This window comes from Juglans microcarpa x Juglans regia, chromosome 1D (assembly GCF_004785595.1).
Source record: "Juglans microcarpa x Juglans regia isolate MS1-56 chromosome 1D, Jm3101_v1.0, whole genome shotgun sequence".
NCBI lineage: Eukaryota > Viridiplantae > Streptophyta > Magnoliopsida > Fagales > Juglandaceae > Juglans > Juglans microcarpa x Juglans regia.
In genome coordinates this window covers 45,710,506-45,726,969 of record NC_054594.1, presented here as the reverse complement: position 1 = coordinate 45,726,969, position 16,464 = coordinate 45,710,506, and the positions used below count along the sequence as shown (strand labels likewise).

The 16,464-nt window shown below is 36.9% G+C and overlaps 3 protein-coding genes and 1 non-coding gene across 8 annotated transcripts; 3 read left to right on the top strand and 1 right to left on the bottom strand.

Moving 5' to 3' along the window:
• Positions 1–929: 929 nt before the first annotated feature.
• On the top strand, positions 930–5,627 carry LOC121263161 (3-phosphoshikimate 1-carboxyvinyltransferase 2). Its single transcript, XM_041165989.1, has 8 exons — positions 930–1,462; positions 2,188–2,432; positions 2,858–3,011; positions 3,917–4,131; positions 4,207–4,324; positions 4,513–4,723; positions 4,981–5,042; positions 5,134–5,627. Exons 1-8 carry the CDS (start codon positions 1,118–1,120, stop codon positions 5,350–5,352), a joined length of 1,569 nt encoding a protein of 522 aa, XP_041021923.1. The 5' UTR covers positions 930–1,117; the 3' UTR covers positions 5,353–5,627.
• Positions 5,628–6,444: 817 nt separating this feature from the next.
• On the top strand, positions 6,445–8,729 carry LOC121263154 (UDP-glucuronate 4-epimerase 3). The gene has a single exon (XM_041165975.1). It carries the CDS (start codon positions 7,059–7,061, stop codon positions 8,373–8,375), a length of 1,317 nt encoding a protein of 438 aa, XP_041021909.1. The 5' UTR covers positions 6,445–7,058; the 3' UTR covers positions 8,376–8,729.
• Positions 8,730–10,535: 1,806 nt separating this feature from the next.
• On the top strand, positions 10,536–10,653 carry LOC121243680. Its single transcript, XR_005936226.1, has one exon. It is a non-coding gene; the product is annotated as a U5 spliceosomal RNA (small nuclear RNA).
• A 547-nt stretch (positions 10,654–11,200) lies between these two features.
• Positions 11,201–15,873, bottom strand: LOC121263126. 5 transcript variants are annotated; one of them, XM_041165929.1, is made up of 9 exons: positions 15,723–15,873; positions 15,647–15,671; positions 14,734–14,902; positions 14,493–14,591; positions 13,606–13,820; positions 13,327–13,470; positions 12,616–12,833; positions 11,764–12,022; positions 11,201–11,590 (listed from the first exon to the last, which is right to left on the bottom strand). In XM_041165929.1, exons 3-9 carry the CDS (start codon positions 14,807–14,809, stop codon positions 11,462–11,464), a joined length of 1,140 nt encoding a protein of 379 aa, XP_041021863.1. In that variant the 5' UTR covers positions 14,810–14,902; positions 15,647–15,671; positions 15,723–15,873; the 3' UTR covers positions 11,201–11,461. The 5 variants fall into 5 exon arrangements, with proteins under 5 accessions (XP_041021863.1, XP_041021871.1, XP_041021880.1 ...); XM_041165937.1 differs by having other exon boundaries at positions 15,647–15,667; XM_041165946.1 differs by lacking the exon at positions 15,723–15,873 and having other exon boundaries at positions 14,734–14,907; positions 15,653–15,677.
• Positions 15,874–16,464: the final 591 nt, after the last annotated feature.

Here is a 16,464-nt window from a genome sequence, read left to right as displayed (position 1 = left end):
TATAATAATAAAATAATATAAGATAAATTTGATTTTGATTATTCACATCAAATCTCCACATTAGATTATACATTTATTCATTATATAGTAATGAATAACTAATTATTTCAAAAATATTTAATTTTTTTAATTTTTATTTTATCATATTTTACTATTCTACCTATTATATATGAATTAATAATCATATTCTTATTAAATTAATATATCACTAACTCAAATTAATATATCAATTTTGATAAAATATATGATAGAAATTAAGGGAGAGAGAAATAATTAATAAAATATATATTTGATGTATGTACAGTAACCTTTAAATTTAAAAAAACTTTTGGAAGTCACTGTAGCTAAATTCTAAATATTTGAAATTTGACTAATCCAATGTGAACATATTTTACTCTCTAATAGCTAAATATTCATTGGATTTAATTTTTAACTAATTCAATGAGAGTGCTCTTAGAAGTTAGAAGTTATGCCAATCAGGTTCAAGCTTTAGCATAAAATATTTATATATAATATTTATAGGTGCATAAAATTTTTTTGAGCAGTATAAAATTTAGAAAAAATCTATTCATCATCTCAACTCTTATCATCCTCCATCATCTTATGATATGGTATTAAATGATAGGTTGATAAGTGAAATGTAATAAATAATTTATAATCACCTAATGTCAAATCATAAGATGATGAAAAGATTATGGAAATAAGGATGATAAGTAGCATTACTCTAAAATTTATGGAAGGTTGAATTTGGATAGTGAGTTGGAGATATATGAATTGAGATAAAAGTTTAAAATTAAATAAAATATTATTTTATAATAATATTATTATTTTAAAAATTAAAAAAATTAAATTATTTATTATATTTTATATAAAAATTTAAAAAGATTATAATAATGAATCGGGCATAAACATTTTTTTTCCCTTATATTAGACTATTTATCGACCAAATAATTTCATCAACCTCTCCATCTTCCGATTTTCTGGTGGCAGAGTCGGGTTGGTAAACCTTCCACTTTAGAGAGAGAGTCAATCTAACAACAACCATCACCAACAAAAGCCCCCATCTTCCAATTCCCGCAAATCCCATTTGAGAAAGTTAAGAGTACGAGGGAGAGAAATGGCTCAAGTTAGCAGAATCTGCAATGGGCGATCTCATAACTCCCAAGTTTTTCTCAATAATTCTAAATCCCACAAACCCAAATCTCTGGATTCTCTAACTTTCAGGTCACAGTTCTTGGGCGGCTCCAAAAATTCTTTGACTTTGAAGCACAAGAATGCGTGCTTGATTAGTGCTGGTAGAGTTGGTACAGTTATGGTCTCAGCCTCGGTTGCCACAGCAGAAAAGCCGTCCACGGCGCCAGAGATCGTCTTGCAACCCATCAAAGAGATCTCCGGTGATATCAAGTTGCCGGGGTCCAAGTCGCTGTCGAACCGGATTCTGCTCCTGGCTGCTCTCTCTGAGGTATACAACCGGCGCGGTCTTGTGGGTAGCTGTAGTTTCTCTCGCTTCGCAGTGGAGGAATATGGTTTGGGCTATATATATTCGTTTGGAGAAATTGCTGGAAGTTTAAAAAAAATTATTTGCATCTCCGTTAGTTAGTTACTTGTGCATCTCATTCTCATGGCTTTTGAGCCTAATATAAGAATTTTGGAAGAATCTAATTTGTGAATGTCGATGACTTCGGGTATGTGGATTTTACTTGGGACTGAAATGACTTATTTTTCTGGTTTGAAGATAGGTCTTTGTTTCGATATATTGGTTGTGCACTTGTACTTTGCAACAATTTCCTGTTGGATCTGGAAAGGAGCGAGGAAAGAGGAGAATTCTTAAGGCCTTTTTCCCTTGTTCTGGGCTAATTTAACTTCTTAGTATATAGATTGAGCTTACACATGATAAAATGTGGGTGTTGCGAGTTTAAGGGTTTTAGAGTATTTCACCTCCTGTTATTCCCTTTATAGACTTGGGTTATAACATTATTATTTTCCTAGGAAGGTCTATAAGGTCGTGCCATTTCCTCTAAAGCTTGAACCAATCTTTGTTTTCATTATTTCTTTTTGGTAGCTATTTAGGTAAAAAAAAAAAAATAGTTGCATCGAGTTATTGATTGTAAATTGATTCTTATTCTAATTATTTACTCAGTGCAGGCTGCTGGCAGGCATTAATAATTATTTTTGTTTACTCTCCAGGGAACAACTGTTGTAGACAACTTGTTAGATAGTGATGATATTCATTACATGCTCGGTGCATTGAAAACCCTTGGGCTAAGTGTCGAAGAGGACAAGGCAGCTAAAAGAGCAATTGTGGAAGGTTGCGGTGGTCTATTTCCAGTGGGCAAAGAATCGAGGGATGAAATTCAACTTTTCCTTGGAAATGCAGGAACAGCAATGCGTCCACTGACAGCTGCAGTTGTTGCTGCTGGTGGAAATTCAAGGTCTGTCTGATTTTGCTTTTTGAACATTCTCTTTCTTGAATATAACTTAAGCAGTGTATCATGTTCATACAATATTGTCTATGCTGTAGAGTTGGCATATCCACAAGAATTTAGGACTCCTGTATGGTGGCAACCATCTGGAATAGATTCTAAGCCTTTGTTGAATTTGATTATTGCTGACGCGAGTATCATTATTTGGATCTATTGGAGTTTTTTTTCTTATCTTATTTCATTTTGATGGCATGTGACTATTTATTGAGCTATTAAAGGCTCGCTTTTGAATAAATTCTGTAAAATAAGTGCACTACCTTGAGTGTTCTCCTTGAATCCACAAAATTATTCCACAGCCTCTAGTTATATATTTTGTGCCATTTGATGTTATTGTACCCTACACTGACCCTTTTATACTATTCAATACATTTCAGTTACGTACTTGATGGGGTGCCCCGAATGAGAGAGAGACCAATTGGGGATTTGGTTTCTGGTCTTAAGCAGCTTGGTGCCGACGCTGATTGTTTTCTTGGCACAAACTGTCCTCCTGTGAGAGTGATTGGAAAGGGGGGCCTTCCAGGGGGTAAGGTGAGATTATTTTTCTTATAATGTGTGCAATTTGTATAAGAAAATATTGCGTGTACTTGGTACTTTAATGTTTTTCAATATACTGTCGCCATTCCCTTTTACCCCTTTTTATGTTGGATACTGGAGAAAACATTGTCATTCCCAAAGGTCTTCTCAAGTCTGGTATCAATATTTACAGCTAGACGTATAAAAATAATTGTGGCAATCCAGCTTTAAAGTTTGATGTGCTGATGCAAGAGACATGATTATGCAGAAGTACTGTGAGATTTCAACTAGTCATTGCACCTTTTGTGTGGAAAGAGGAATGTTAACCTAATTAGACACCAACTGGTATCATGCTGTCCTGCGATAGACATGATGCTGAGTTGAGAAACATTAGGCTGCATGACTATGGTGATATTTCAACTAGTGATTTTGCCTTTATCTTGGAAGAATGGACTTAAATGAGTTTGTAACCTGCTGGGTGAGTTGTGGCCTATTGCTGCTTGAAAGCCTTTTGAGGCTCCTAGGCATCCATTATTTATGTACAGAAATATGAAAGAATTGAACCTATAGAATTAAAAATGAGAAAACTGATTTCAAGTATATATGTCAGCTCACCCACCTGCCATCCTTTGGCTTTCCTTGGAAAATAACAGATATTCTCTAATTCTTGCAAATTCTGGAAACAAAGATGTTGATAGTGTTTTTCCTGTCTCTGATTTACTTTTTCTTAAATGAGCCTTGATATTGAAACTCGAAATTTGTACTCAAATATAATGCCTGAAATTCTAGCTCCTGTCATTGACTATACCTTCTAGTTTATCATGTCAAGGAAAATGTTAAACTAAGCCTCTGGATTTTTGTTTGCAATGATTGAGCCAACTTTACCAATGTTAGTTTATGTTTTGTGTCTTCATTTGCAGGTGAAGCTCTCTGGGTCAATTAGTAGTCAATACTTGACTGCTTTGCTTATGACTTCTCCTTTGGCTTTGGGAGATGTGGAAATTCAGATAGTTGACAAACTGATTTCCATTCCATATGTTGAGATGACTTTGAAGTTGATGGAACGATTTGGAGTCACAGTAGAACATACTGATAGCTGGGATCGGTTCTTGATCCGAGGTGGTCAAAAGTACAAGTAGGTTTCTCTAGCATAGAATTGCAAAAGTTTGTGAAAGCTGGTTGGTCTGAGATAATTATATGATATTATTAGGTCTCCTGGAAATGCTTATGTCGAAGGTGACGCTTCAAGTGCTAGTTACTTCCTAGCTGGTGCAGCGATCACTGGGGGAACTGTTACTGTTGAAGGTTGTGGGACAAGCAGTTTGCAGGTAATTACTTATGCCAATACTACTGTTTTATATTGTGCCAAGCTATGCGACTTAATTTTAAAAAAAAAAGACAATTCTTTTAAACACGATCTATTGCTATGCCTTGGATGAGTTTAGCCAATGTATATGTGTTACATTTAGATAGGCCAAATCTCATTATGTTCTTACTGTACTTTTCGTTAATTAAGGGAGATGTCAAATTCGCTGAAGTTCTTGAGAAGATGGGTGCTGAAGTTACCTGGACGGAGAACAGTGTCACCGTCACTGGACCACCACGAGATTCTCCCAGAAGAAACCACTTGCGAGCTGTTGATGTCAATATGAACAAAATGCCAGATGTTGCCATGACTCTTGCTGTAGTTGCCCTTTTTGCTGATGGACCCACTGCCATAAGAGATGGTATGCTGGCCTTTTTACTGTGGGGCATGAGAAAATGAGTTTTAGTCTCTAGTTGTTAGTGGCAGTGTAGGTAAATGCATAGCATCTTGAAATCTTCTCTCCAGTAGATAGAACTTGCAATGACCTAATTTGTATCTATTTTAAGCTGGTTTCATATTACGTTATATTGTTTCTAGGTCTAGGTTATACACATTTCTGAGATTTACATTTTGTGTTTGAAACAACCCCGTTGATCTCTTGGTGTGCTTATTTTCCAGTGGCAAGTTGGAGAGTAAAAGAGACAGAACGGATGGTGGCTGTCTGCACAGAACTCAGGAAGGTAAAAGTTTCTTGTGGGCTTCTGTACATTTGAAATCCCTGCTCCTTAAACTTCATCCTTGCATTATTAACATATGGGGTTGATATTTCAGCTGGGAGCGACAGTTGAAGAAGGACCAGATTACTGTGTGATCACGCCCCCGGAAAAACTCAACGTGACAGCTATAGACACATATGATGATCACAGAATGGCCATGGCATTCTCACTTGCTGCCTGTGGAGATGTTAGTGTCACCATCAACGACCCCGGTTGCACCAAGAAAACATTCCCAGACTACTTTGAAGTCCTCCAGAGGTTTACAAAGCATTGAACAATTCTTCTAAATAAAAATGTGCCCATCAGCCATAACAAAAAGAAGCAGGGAGCTAAATCCCCTTATTTTTCTATATTTCTTCGTATTTTTTATGATTTATATTTGTAAGTCAAGATTCCAATAACTAGTTTGTTTTTGGGTAATTGAGCTTGTTTGTAAGACTGTAACGTTAACTATGGATCTATTATTTTAGGAGACTGAGTATGATAGTGGAATATTCGGTGTTCGAACCTATAATTTATGAGATATGGATCTATAAAATCGTTTATCCAGGTGGAACTTGCATCAACACCCAAAGCATTGAACTCGATGCCAGATTGTTGAACAAATAACTATTATTAGTACATTCATTGGCTCTTTCAAAGGTACAACGAAGCACTTGGCAACTGAGAATTTGGAGCAAAGAAAAGGAAAGTTTGATACCATCATACCATGTTATGTTTTATTGAATAAAACAAGTTGTAGTTTCTAAAAGCCTCCAGATTTGTTATTTGAATTTTATATGGTCAATGCCACCGATCTTACTTTAGGTATATTTTTGGCTTAATTGCCACATTAACTTAAATTAATAGAATTTAAAAATTAAATATAAATTAAATAATAATCATAATAACAATAACTTGTTATTAGAATAACGTTATATAAAGTTTTAAAATGTTCAAGTCCGTGCACTTTCTTTAAAAAAAAGGGTGTGGTCCACCATTTGGTTTTTTTATACGAATATCACATTTATCTACTTTTTTTTTAAAATGAATGTATGTGATTTACACATCCTATAACTGTAAATAGCATTTATCTTCATGGAATATGGATGAAAAATAAGAAGTTGTGAATTTATAAAATTTAAAATTCCAAATATTTTTATGAGGAATATGTTTTTTTCTTGGAAATATAGGATAATATTCCTTCGACCTGCAGTATATTAGGATATGAAAATAGAGTAATATTAAGTAGCCATAAATATATAAGCCTTGTACAAATCTTTTGTAAAAGAATTCGTGCACTTGGATGATGCCATCATAAGATGGGGAATTTAGTTGGACAAATTCGAAGTTTCCAAGGCCCGGGAGTCGGTCTCTCACATCTTCCAATGCTCTGGGGAAACCTGCGTATGAAAACAATTGGAAAAAGGAGAATGGAAAAGCCGGAGGGTAATTACCCCGAAAACCCCTTCGTAATTAGCCTCTAAATTTCATCTAATAAATAGCATCTCCTTTGATTCTCTGAGTCCCACCACACTTCACAAATACTTCACCGTTGAGAGAGAGCATTTGGTGTTCTTTTCCTCCTCGGAGTTAAAATTATGATCCTATACGAGTCAATGAGGACCATGAGGTATTCATCTCTTCCCATCCTCCATTACTTTACTTCAACTTTGAACTTTCTCTCTGCCAACTCAAGTTCTTGACCTTTCTCACCGTAAGCACCCGCAAAATCAAAGACCACCACCGACACAGCAGCCCATCCCTCCAAGAAACCAGAAAGATTCCCTTCCCCACCATACGCAGAAAAAAGAGCTGGAAAGGAACACCAATACCAAGCAAACCAAGGCTCTTCCCCTCCCCCACCCCCTCACTTTCTTTATCTTGAACACCATCGCCACGGGAATCCTTCCTCGAACCCTAATACATTCCCAACCCAAATCCCAAGATCACCAAGAGCCTCCGTTTATCTGGGGCATTTTCCCACATTTTCCTGAGAAAATGTCCCAGCTGAAGCCAATGTCCCACCTCAACAACATTCCCTCAACTCCAGGGAAACTCAAGATGGACAAATCCCTGTTCATTCACAGACATCGCTGGCACTCATCGCTTACCAAGCTCACCTTCTGGTCCTTTGTGTTCTTGGGCTTGATCTTGCTCTTCTTCTTCCGAACCCCTTCACCTTCTCCTTTACCGTCCGATCCTTCTCGCCGCTCCTACCGGACCTACAACTGGGGCGGACCCGCCTGGGAAAAACGGGCCCGCTATTCCGCCCGAGTTCGCTCCCGTAACGGCATATCGGTGCTCGTCACGGGAGCTGCTGGGTTCGTCGGAACCCATGTCTCCACTGCTCTCAAGCGCCGCGGAGACGGCGTGCTCGGTCTTGATAATTTCAACAACTATTACGATTCCTCATTGAAACGAGCACGCCAAGTGCATTTGGAGCGCACCGGCGTGTTCATTGTTGAAGGAGACATCAATGATTCAGCGCTATTGAGTAAGCTTTTCGAGGTTGTGGCATTTACCCATGTGATGCATTTGGCTGCTCAAGCTGGAGTGAGGTATGCCATGGAAAATCCTAGCTCTTACGTGCATAGTAACATTGCTGGCCTTGTTAATCTTTTAGAGGTTTGTAAATCCGCTAACCCACAACCCGCGATAGTGTGGGCATCGTCCAGTTCGGTTTATGGACTTAATACCAAGGTGCCATTTTCGGAAAGAGACCGAACTGACCAGCCTGCTAGCCTGTATGCGGCTACTAAGAAGGCCGGTGAAGAAATCGCACATACCTACAATCATATCTATGGCCTTTCGCTTACTGGGTTGAGATTTTTCACGGTTTATGGTCCGTGGGGGAGACCAGATATGGCGTACTTCTTTTTCACGAGGGATATATTGAGGGGGAAGCCAATTCCGATCTTTGAAGCGCCCAATCATGGCACGGTCGCTAGGGACTTTACCTATATCGATGACATTGTGAAAGGGTGTTTAGCAGCATTGGATACCGCGGAGAAGAGCACTGGGAGTGGTGGGAAGAAGAGGGGCCCGGCTCAATTGCGGATTTTCAATTTGGGGAATACTTCACCCGTGCCGGTTTCAGATCTTGTGAGCATTTTGGAGCGGCTCTTGAAAGTGAAGGCCAAGAGACATAGTATGAAGTTGCCACGAAATGGGGATGTTCAGTTTACTCACGCCAATATCAGCCTGGCTCAAAGGGAACTTGGTTATAAGCCCACTACAGATCTGCAGACAGGTTTGAAGAAGTTTGTGAGATGGTATCTCAATTATCATTCTGGTGGTAAAATGGCCACCGGCTGACAAATTCTTTTGATTGTGGTAGGATCCTTTAATTCTGTTCATCATGATTCTTATGATTGTTTTTTAGCATTTCAATGTTCGGCCTACGATTATCTTCTTTTTGTAAATCTTAATGATGCCATATAATGAGGAACCTAGTGTCCTATATTGAGAAGTTTTGTGGCTGGGGTACATTGTTTGCTGGGACTCCTAAGCTGTATCAAAGAAAATTAGGACCATCTTTTTCTTCTCGCCTAGGTAATTTCTGTAGCTTCGGCATTGTAGAATTCATGGCTGATAGAGCATATGCTGATTAGCAGACATGTATAATTTTTTGTGCAATTTAATAAGATTCACACGATAGTTTGAACTTTATTTAATGTATCACCGGTAGGTCATTACTTAGCTGCATCTTGATATGGCTAATGTTTACTGTGTTATATCCCGACAGATTGATTACTTAGTTCTGAGTAACTTTTATATTAGAGGCGAGGCTTTTTTTAAAGCTGACTTGAGAATTGTGGGGAAAATAATTATTTCTATGTCTAAAGCTGGAATTGTTACTCTCTCCCAAGTTCAGACACCATAAATAGAGATGGCTTGATTTGAGCTTCATGACTCTTGCAGAGATTTCTAAAGAACATTTTTATCCATAGTGTATTTGGCATTTCGAACCACGCTACTATTTTTCCAATGGGATTCTAAGTTTGATGCAGTATCAATATAAATTAATATAATACCCGTTTCTTCATTGGATAGGCATTAACTTCATGTTCAGAAAACTTGTGTTTGGTGTGAGGCATGTTGCTCATTATCTAATTGATGTCTTTTACAACAGATCTTGATGCACTGTAGCGTGCAGTGTTCTCTTTTGATGATTATCCCTAGTTGTAGACTTGTAGTGTAAGATATTGCTTTGCAAGTCTTATATTTTCAGAAAAATGAAACTTTAGGTTAACACTACCCATAGTCAGAGTCTGTTGGTAAGTCTCACCAAAAACAGTATCTTGGAGGATTTTACCAGTCGCAAAAGCAGTAAGTTCCATGGTGAACATAAATTGGTATATATAACCAGTTACCCATTGAGGGCATTTTCTTTTTTTATTCTTTCTTTTGTTCTAAGCACCTTCGGAGAGGAATTGTTCTGTTCGTAACAGATATTTTTGGTAGTTCTTAGGTGGAATAGTCTCCAGAACTTAAAAAGAAAGTCATGAGATTTCAAATTTGGTTTTTGGATTAGAAATAACATATTCCTTTCTCTTACCTTTTCATTCATTAAAAAAACATGTGTAATAACTTCTTGCATTGCACCAATTCCTCCAATATCAACCCAAATTTGCTAATTGAAAAAGAGGCTGTCTTCCTCATCCCTGATTGAAGAAGAAGTCTGCAGCAGAGACGATCAAAGTAATCAAGACTTGGTAGGATCGGTAGTCTGGGGCTTGAAAGCGTTTCAAGTGATTTGGCTATTATTTTCTTTGTCTGTGATTTATTATGCTCGTCATATTTGCCACTTTATATCATTTTATTACTCGCTAATTCCTTCCCCAGCCTGACATTCCTTCTGTTCAAAGGAACAGTAATATGTTTTCATGCATAGATAACCAGAGAAGCCAAAGATTTTTAGTAAAATAGTAATGCTGTTTAACCCAAAAACGGTGACCGGAAAGAAAGGTATTTGTCATTATAAGGTACAGAGCTATTTTAAAATGAGACATCGCTACATTAATAAGTTCGAATCACTTTCAACGGGAAAAGAAAGAAAAAAAATTTTATAACGAATAAAGCCATGAAACAAATGGTTTATACCATATAACTAGTGATAAATATATATATTCCGCATCAAAACCGTTTTTCTCATTATTTCGAAGAAGGATATTTCAAAGTATAGCCATCATCGTTGGAGATTGGGCTTTGTTCCTGTGGTGGAACTTTAGGTTTGTAGCCTATGGGCCCAAAGTGATTCCATCAACATATTCTGAATTATCAAACTTCACGCAACTGCAGCCGTTAGATCCAAGGGTAGAGATATTTTAACGGTAGTGATGGTCTAGAGGCATTGGCGGTGCGAAGCGAAGCACGCTCTTGTATAATTACGAGTCCCACACTGAAAAGAGTAACCGGCTCTCCGCATGCCAAACAACTATTAAAGGAGAAGCACAATGCCAATACAAACCACGCAGCCGCGCGGTGAGCACAAAGCGAACTATTCTTTCGCCTTTTACTAAAGAATACCGTGTGCGCGCCGCAGATAGCGGCATACGCCTATTTTTGGAGGGGTTCTTCCTTGTGGAAGAGCTCCTACATCTCAGTCCCAACTTTTTGAAGTGATGAGTAAATGGTTTTAAACATGAAAAATGATTGACATATAACAATTTTTTATGACATTTTATATAATTATATTTTAAATGAGGGTTTTTTTATAAAATATCTTATAAAGATAATATTATTTTATAAAAAAAATTTTCATTTTATAATATTATTAGGTAATATATACAATATATATCATTATCCTGAAAATGTCTGCAAATTTGAAAATGTCTACAATATATAATGAAAAGTCTGTAAATTTGAAATTTCAGATGTCTGCATCAGTTTCCTCTGGCCCGATGGCCTAACTAGACGATGCAGTTTGCGGTTTTCCAATTGCAAACGGCAGGAAGAGACATTTTGTAATTGGCGCTTTTAAAGCCAAAAATTTTCGTGGGGGCGTACAATCGTTTAAATAATAAGATTTATTATTAAAAAATTAATTTTTTTAAAAATGATTACATAGTATTGTTCATAATTATCATTTTTCATAAAATATATAGCAAGCCTTATTGACCACGCAACATCTTCACGAATTGGTTCCAAAATATATACGCCTTCAATAAAAAAAAAGTCAACCGTTCAAGATGTAAAAGGAAAATACGTTGGTAACAGGAAATGATTATCCATAATCTTGAGCTTCTCTATCATTAAAGCTCCATTTGCTGCCGGCAAAACTGAATTTGTACCATGGGTGGATGGATGAAGCAGGCTAGATGGTAAATTTAGCACCACCTCAGTTCCAAACTCGAGTGCAATTGGTTGTTCCACCAATCTAAATCCTTTAAAATCAGGCTTTAAAAGTCATACTTTGTTCTCCCACTACTTAAGATGAGACATAACATATTTGATATGTTACCAGACGAACTGAAAAAGTTCCAAGATTCGAGCATTAGGCGTTTCCTCGATCCTTTGAAATGAACAACCTGCATCCAGGAGCAAGATATGAGATAAAATCGTGTTTAACAGCTTCGGCATCTGTCTTTTTTTTTTTTTTTTTCCTTCCCCCTTTCCAATTTGCTCTTGCAGGACTCAATCTGAGTAAAAATATACTATTTAGCAGGTCATCAAGATCATAAGTGGTTATATCACAACATACCTTAACATCCAGGGGCATGCCATGAAATTGACCTGCACCTTCTGGTGGTGTCCAATTGTACATAGCACAAGGTAAAAATAGAACTGAGGCACCGCCAATTTTCTCTAGAAAAACTTGCGCTTTGGTAAATTTTCTTCTGTCAAAGGAAGGGTCAGACATAATAAACCATGCAAGTGCTAACTGGTCTCCGAGCATTCGGGAGGCACTCATGTACTTTGAACTGTAAACTTCCAGTACTTTTTGTAGAAAAAGCTTTGCCCTGCATCCAACTTCACATCTTAATTTCCTTACTGTTGCCAAGAAAAGGTGAGAAAAATGAAAGAAAAAAGATGGAGAGAAACAAAGGAAAAAGATGAAACCAACAACAGTGTGGGTATAGTCTGTCAACGGGTCACTTATAAAAAAAAAAAATAGTCTGTCGACGGGACAGCAAAAAACAATAAATTAAAAAATAATAACAGTCACCATCAATGGTACTGGCAGAGATCTCAAAAGAAATGTTGCAGATGTCATACATGAGATGCAAGAGGTAGTCCTCCCACATGAAGGTCACAACTGACAATATGCAAATAGAGTATGGTCATCAGACCCTCCCAACCCCAGATACACCATCTTTACTTTCTTTTATTTTCTCAGCAGTAAGATCGTAACTAAAACAGCTTTTTTTCCCAAATAATCAATATGATCATTGTTGAGAGCAGAATGGCGGAACAAATCTATGCAACTGATTCATATTATTTAACGAGGTCCAGATTTCAGTTTCCTGTTTATGTCCTTTTTCTTCGCTTAGTCGCAACCAACCAAAATGATCATAAAAATAAAAAGTAGACAAAGATAATTCAATTAATGCACCTTAAAATCCCATCTGACGTTCCCCTCACTGCTATAAATCCTGAATTTAAAGGTTGTGCTTTGTTGTTCCGGAAGGTGAGAGCCAGATGAAAATTTGAATAATCCTGAAATATCTGTCCTAGATCATCAACCACTGCTATATCCGAGTCAGTGAAGATGTAATGACTGATGTGCCCCTCCATATGAGAAAGCTCCTCAAGCCTTGTTTCTAGAAAAGCCTGAATTTCAAAATGAAAAAAGGCACAAAAGAAAGAAAGGCAGAACATGTAAAACTACAAATTGGATTTGTAAACAATCATCTCTTTGATTTGAAATTGTTTTGTGTAAAAACTTATATCTTTAATAAGGTCGTGAGGCTGATAAAAACAGATACGGCCAGGCAAGTAACAATAAAATGGGACTGCAATACAGATAGGGACTTAAAGCAGTCCCCATCCTTTCAAAAATGAGAGAAAGAAAAGGTTATGTTTTACAACTTACAATAAAATTGAGAGAAAATGCAAAAAGTCATAGGAAACACAGAGTGACCATAAGCATGGATACAGAGATATAGGATATAAGGAGCACTTAAGCACAGGGAAAACATAGAAAGTTCAGGATTTTGTTTTTAGAAGATGTGGAACAATACTCAGGAAGCGTAGCTATTCATTTTGAAGCATCAACTTGTCTCGCGAATATTGATTTTGAAGAGTAAATGCAGTGTGCACTTACAATGTAAGACCTGATTCGTTGAAGCATCAACTTCTCTCGCGAATATTCATTTTGAATGGGAAGAACGGTGACCCTATTTCTGTGCACGCGAAGGTCAGATACCATGTCGGTAAGAATAATAATGCTGCTCTGGGGCATTCTCACCTGAAGATACAATATGTAAAGGGACTAAAAACTAATTAAAATACTAAAGCTTCAACTGAACTTTGTAATGTTTTTTGGTAGCATTTGAATACGCGCATGTAAAATGATATTGCTAATATTTTACCAGGAAATTACCTGAATAAAGTTAATGAAGACATTCAATATGGCCATTGACCTCTCCACCTTACTATATGAAGAATTCCCAACAGTAACCAAGTTTGATGATCTATCATCTACATGAGTATTTGGGGAAGAATTATGAATGGCAAAAACAGTGACAAAAGCAATAGTTTCTCTGCCTATGGATATATGGGAAGTTGAAGAGTTGGTCTTGTTGAGAGCTTTAATTCCTGCAACATAAATCAAGCGTGAAACACGCATAAGACCCTACAACATAAAAGAAAAAAGGAATTGAAAGCAAGATTTTCTAAAGTTTAAATAACATTACAACGTATTTTGAGACCAAACCTACATGAATTTACAATTCTTAGAAGGAAACAGATATGATCATTACATTATTTCTATCCAACGCTTTTTTTTAATAAGAACATTATCTTTATCCTGTGTAAAGAACAAACAGCTCAAGATAACAACATTAAAAGTGTTCACAAGTCATGTATACCGTATTGTTAATATTGAAAAGACCCACTTAGTTTTGTGTGCATGTCCAAAACAAGTTCCAAATGTAAGCTGCACAGGTCATGATTATATCTCAGTCAAATCTGCAACAAGCTAGATCAAATTCCAAGCATCAGCAGGTTTCCTAAGACGTCAAGGTAGTATTGGATTGGGTGTATGGAGGGCGTGATTTAATGAGGATTATCACCAACTAGCTGATCAGACAATTAATTATACATAACACGTCAAAAAAGTAAAGCTCAAATGCAAATAAAATCAGATTAATATCATCTACAAAACCATTGACATGATGGCGCTTCAACGATATTCATACATATAAGATCAACAAAATGCGAGGGTATGTTACAAACCCCTATATTATTAAAGACAGGGACTGCAAGAACCTTCACATTGCAAACGATTGGGCAAGCCTTGTCCAGCAGCAGGCCCTAGAACCAGATGATCAGATTTCTTGCTATTTTTCTTCTGATGCAATTCCATTACTGAAAGAGGGAGTAAAAGGTTTAACTCGAAAGGCAGAAAGATAACTAAGTTCATTTATGCCGATATAATATTAAAATAAAAAACTCAAGGCTCTGCAAACTTGTAAACTGAAAAAGAATAGTAGAAGGGAGGAACAATCACCAGAAAACATATGAGGAAGGAAGAAAATAAGAGGAAGACAAAAGAGAAAACGACGCCACCCACTGCATCTTCTCATGGCTAACAAACCTCCCACGAGACTTGCTGTCTTAAAGATCTGTTAATTTAAGGTGCTCGTTTGCTGTAACAATGACCTTGTGCTTTGTTAGGACTGCACGATTAACGGAGTAATGATTAAGAAAATACTTACCTTAATAACATAATGGAAGAGATGAAAATCAAATCAACAAGGGTGAAGTGCAACAAACTCCACGAACAAATTGCCAGATTGGACTTGTGAAACTTTCTGCTAGCTTATAAGAGTCACTTAAAAGTTTAAAAGAACCCCCTTTATAATCCTCCCCTCAAAAACAAAGAAATTTCGTTATGTTTTCAAATCACAAACTAACCCACCACTGCGCATCTATACTTATGAATTCTACGTTTACCCAGAATCAAAATTTTTATTCCAGATCAAATCAAAAGCCTCAACTCGCTGAACCGAGCACTCTCATGGAGCATCAGATCAAGTTAACGGATACCCTTGGCTAATACAGCTTAAATTAATCAACTTCTCTGTGATTTCTTAGCAAATGAAGAGGATGACTCCGAAGAGCCATATTACGAAAAGATTACAGCATGCCGAGACAAATACATTGGGTTTTTTTATATTCGAGTGAAGATATGCATTTCCTCCGTCCTATTATGAAGTTTTCTTGAGCAGATCCTCAAGTACTTCTGGGTGTTGGACTTTGCGCGTGCATTTTCGTCTGTGATCTCAAGGGGATAGATTCATAGCAAAGGGGGAAAAAATCACTTTCAGGGCATTAAAAGATTTTCCAAGTTAAACATATAGCTACAAATATATTAGAAGTGATACGAAGGAAAGTAGTGATTGAGACAGAGAGTGACATACCAGAGAGAGAGAGAGAGAGAGAGAGAGAGGGAGGGAGGGGGGGTGTGGTGGAACAATTTCCGAATCGGGGGTGGGGGGAAACAATTTCCGAATCTTGATGCACCAGCGAAGAAATGGGTGAAAAAAATACGGTGACGGCTCTGCTCCAGTTTTCCTCGGACCGGTTTGCACCGGTTAGTAGAGACATGAAAGACTCGTGTAAAAAATAAGATCCAAAGGCCCGGTAGAGAGATGAAAGACACGCTACTGCCTCTTTAAAACGCAGTCAATATTAGCAGTGTCAAAATCTCTTTCTTATGGAGGAATGCTGCTCATAGTTTAAGCTACACATTTTACATATTTTAATATTATTTTTTATTTTATTTTATTTTATTATTATTAAAATTCAATTTATCATTTATACATTACATATTTATTATAGGAAACAAATTAAAAAAAAAAATGTTGTGTAATGATAATAAATAGAATTATTCCTTCTTAAAATTGAGCCTACACTGTTGTCTCAAATATTTACGCACGTGGTTACAGATATTTCAAAGCCTACATGTGTCTATCTTTATCTTGCACATGCATTAATTGGGTGTTTCATATTCAAACGCTCATTGTAATAGCTTAACTAGAGATTCAATCTTGTCCTCGCCAGTCCCACCATGCCCTATCGATATCTCTTACGCACAAGAATAAAACAGTCCTGACACACTGTTTGGTTGAGGAGAAAATACTGAAAATTTTGCCAAGCAGTAAAAACAAACAATACTTCACCAAAATAGCAACACATCTGATTATTTTGAGATCGATTCCTCATTCTGAAACAAAAA